We start from the raw sequence: 2711 nt of genomic DNA, 5'->3' as shown, positions 1-2711 counted from the left end.
CCTGCTCTTAAGCAAGACACAGTCTTTCCAAGTACAATTTGAACATCAAATATTTCTGAAGAGCAAAGGCCATCAACTTGCTCAAAGAGTAGTTTCTGATGCATAAATAATTTATGGCTGTATGTCACAGAAACAACTATAGTTAGTAAAGAAATATCCTCATATAATCAAACTGCTTCCTTCCACTCCACACCCAATATAGGGTGTACAAAGTTTGAAATGTCTTTCTGGGGTTAAAAATGCTAGAAAAGTTCGAATAAAGGCTAATTAACATCAATGTAATCTTAAGAACAACCAAAAACAAGATTATCAGTGTAGTCTGGGTGTGTTCACACAGTGAGAGACCATGAAAACCAAGTACTACATTCAGTGGCAGGAAATGGGGAAGGGGGAGCAATCAGAATGGAACCAGGGTGTGTAAGGGCAGATTACGAGTGGGGTAGGACTGCTGTCAACACAACAAATGAAAGAGACGTCAAAATATTCAACATTCATTTAATCAAACTGAAGGAAAAGAGTTTCACTAAGAGTAGTAGAGTAGATAAATTCAGGTTCTCTGTAGTCAACTGGTCTTTGTCTTCCAAGAAACAATGTGTGTGTGGGGGGGGTGGGGCTGGGGGGTATGGTAAACCAGAAGTATAGATTTCCACATTAACAGCATGAATGAGTTCTGGTGGTGTTTGGAGGCTTTAAAATTTTAGTGTCCTCTTCATATGTGTAGGTAAACAGTCTCAACTTATGAGATACAGTTCAACAAGGCCTCTGACAGACTTGGTCACCAGAGATGGGCAAGGCCAGCTGACTCCACAGAAGGAGCTGGCATCTTGAGAAAGCTGGCCACCCCTGTGCCCAGGGAAGTGCTGTTCAGCTATCTGAGCTTTTGCACGGGTCCTCACTCTGGACAGTGCCCCTCTCTGGGGAGGTACAGGAAGTTACAGGCCACGTATATGGGGAAGACCACATCTTGGTTCTCCAGGTTCACTACCTCTAGCTCTTGATGCTTTCTCAGAGAAATCACCTGGTATTCTGTGTCCTTTCTGAAAACGGCTCTTCCAGCCCTGTCCAAGGAAGCCAGGCGCAGACGGAACACGATCTTTCTCTGCCAGGGTAAACTGACCCCGAGGCCACAGGGCTTGTTCAACACGCTGCGTCGGAAAATGATGCGCCGGTTGGTGTAGCACACAACTAGATCCCAGCCAAAGTTGAAGCCGGCCCACCGCCAGCTGCACTTCTCATCCCTGCGGAGCTGGCCCCCGCACCGCATGCTGTTCTCTTGGAGGTCCGACATGTTGACGTCGATGGGCCCGAGATTTCTGGTTTGCTCAGCCCGGAGGAGGGCAAGCCACTGCTCTTTGTACACTGGGGCCAGCCATGCGGCCGGGATCAGCGCATCCCGGTCAATGGTGCGTGCTGAATGCAGGTCACAAATTATGTAGGCCAGCCGCAGCTGCTGGAACACTGGGACGAAGGCTCTGCCCTCCTCAGTCTCCAGGAAAGGGGTGTCCTCTGACTCCCTCTTGGACCTGGCAAACCACAAGTTGGCATCGGACAATAAGGCTCTGTGAGGGCCGCTCCATGTCGGCTGCAACTGCAGAAACAACCACTTTTTCAGCTTGGTGTACACGTCCATCTCCACCTCCATCACCAAGAGCTCTGAAGAGGCGATGAGCTCTTTCATGAGATCCAGACTGACTTCTCGCAATAGGTGCTCACTACGCTGGGTCATCAGGTTGTCCAGCAGCCACTGGAAGCACATGGTCCTGATGTTTGGGAGGCCATAGCTCTCAGCAGAGTAGTAGTAGCTGCACACGGTCTGGGCGCTGACAGTCTCCTTCATGACCTCCCCGCACTGCTGAATCAGCTCGTCCAGCTGCAGCATGCTGGCTGCAGCCAAGAGGCAGATGACTCGATTGGGTGGGATGAACACGGAATCTTGGTACAAGGAGCTTAAAGCCTTGTGCAGTGCCTCACAATCAATGTTCTCGTCAGGCATCTGCAACTCTATAGTATTCATAGTTGCTTCTTTCCAAGCACCACTGAACATGCTAGCGAAGTAACCTGACTGGCACAAGTAGACCCTGTGTAAGTTCCACGCCTCCCCCAGTGCACAGATCTGCACATCGCTGCCTTCCCCCCTCATGAAGAGTGCCTCGTAATTGGACCCTGAATTGTCTTTGGCACGCTTCCGGTGGGGCTCTTTTTCGTGAGGCTCCCCCGAGCCTGTCTTCCGCTTGAGGCCACCCTGACTGGTGGTGGGTCCGGCCTGAATGCTCTCCTCCACCTCATCGGCCGTTGCCATGGCTGCCTCCACCACCTCCTCTTCCTCAATACCAATGGCACCTTGCTGCTGTGGGGCACACCTTCCCCAGAGCCACAGCACGCGACTGCTTAGTGCTCCCATGGCCTGTATGTACCTCGAGGGCGCAACGGACACGTTCACTCACAACGTGCAGCTTCCTCAGGCACTAGCTCAGCCCAGAGGGCTTATGGGTACGGCTGATGTCTGCTCTGACGTCACCTAGGACGCCATGCTAAGCCACACCCCATCCGGCCCCGCCCCTGCGGGAGAAGGCCATCCCTGACGTGAGGACAATTCTGTGCAACTTTCCCTCCAGGGATGATAGATTTAGGTCGTTTTACTATTAGATGAGCAGCACAGCTTCCCACATTAACACTCACTTTGTTTTATAGCCTCCCAGTAAAGGAATGGG

General features: G+C 51.3%; 1 protein-coding gene across 1 annotated transcript; it reads right to left on the bottom strand.

The window, feature by feature from the left end:
- Positions 1-892: 892 nt before the first annotated feature.
- Positions 893-2401, bottom strand: LOC102879302 (germ cell-less protein-like 1). The gene has a single exon (XM_015596264.1). It carries the CDS (start codon positions 2399-2401, stop codon positions 893-895), a length of 1509 nt encoding a protein of 502 aa, XP_015451750.1.
- Positions 2402-2711: the final 310 nt, after the last annotated feature.

This window comes from Pteropus alecto, unplaced genomic scaffold (assembly GCF_000325575.1).
Source record: "Pteropus alecto unplaced genomic scaffold, ASM32557v1 scaffold370, whole genome shotgun sequence".
Taxonomy (NCBI): domain Eukaryota; kingdom Metazoa; phylum Chordata; class Mammalia; order Chiroptera; family Pteropodidae; genus Pteropus; species Pteropus alecto.
The sequence above is the reverse complement of the archived record's forward strand: the minus strand, read 5'-3'. Positions and strand labels throughout refer to the sequence as shown.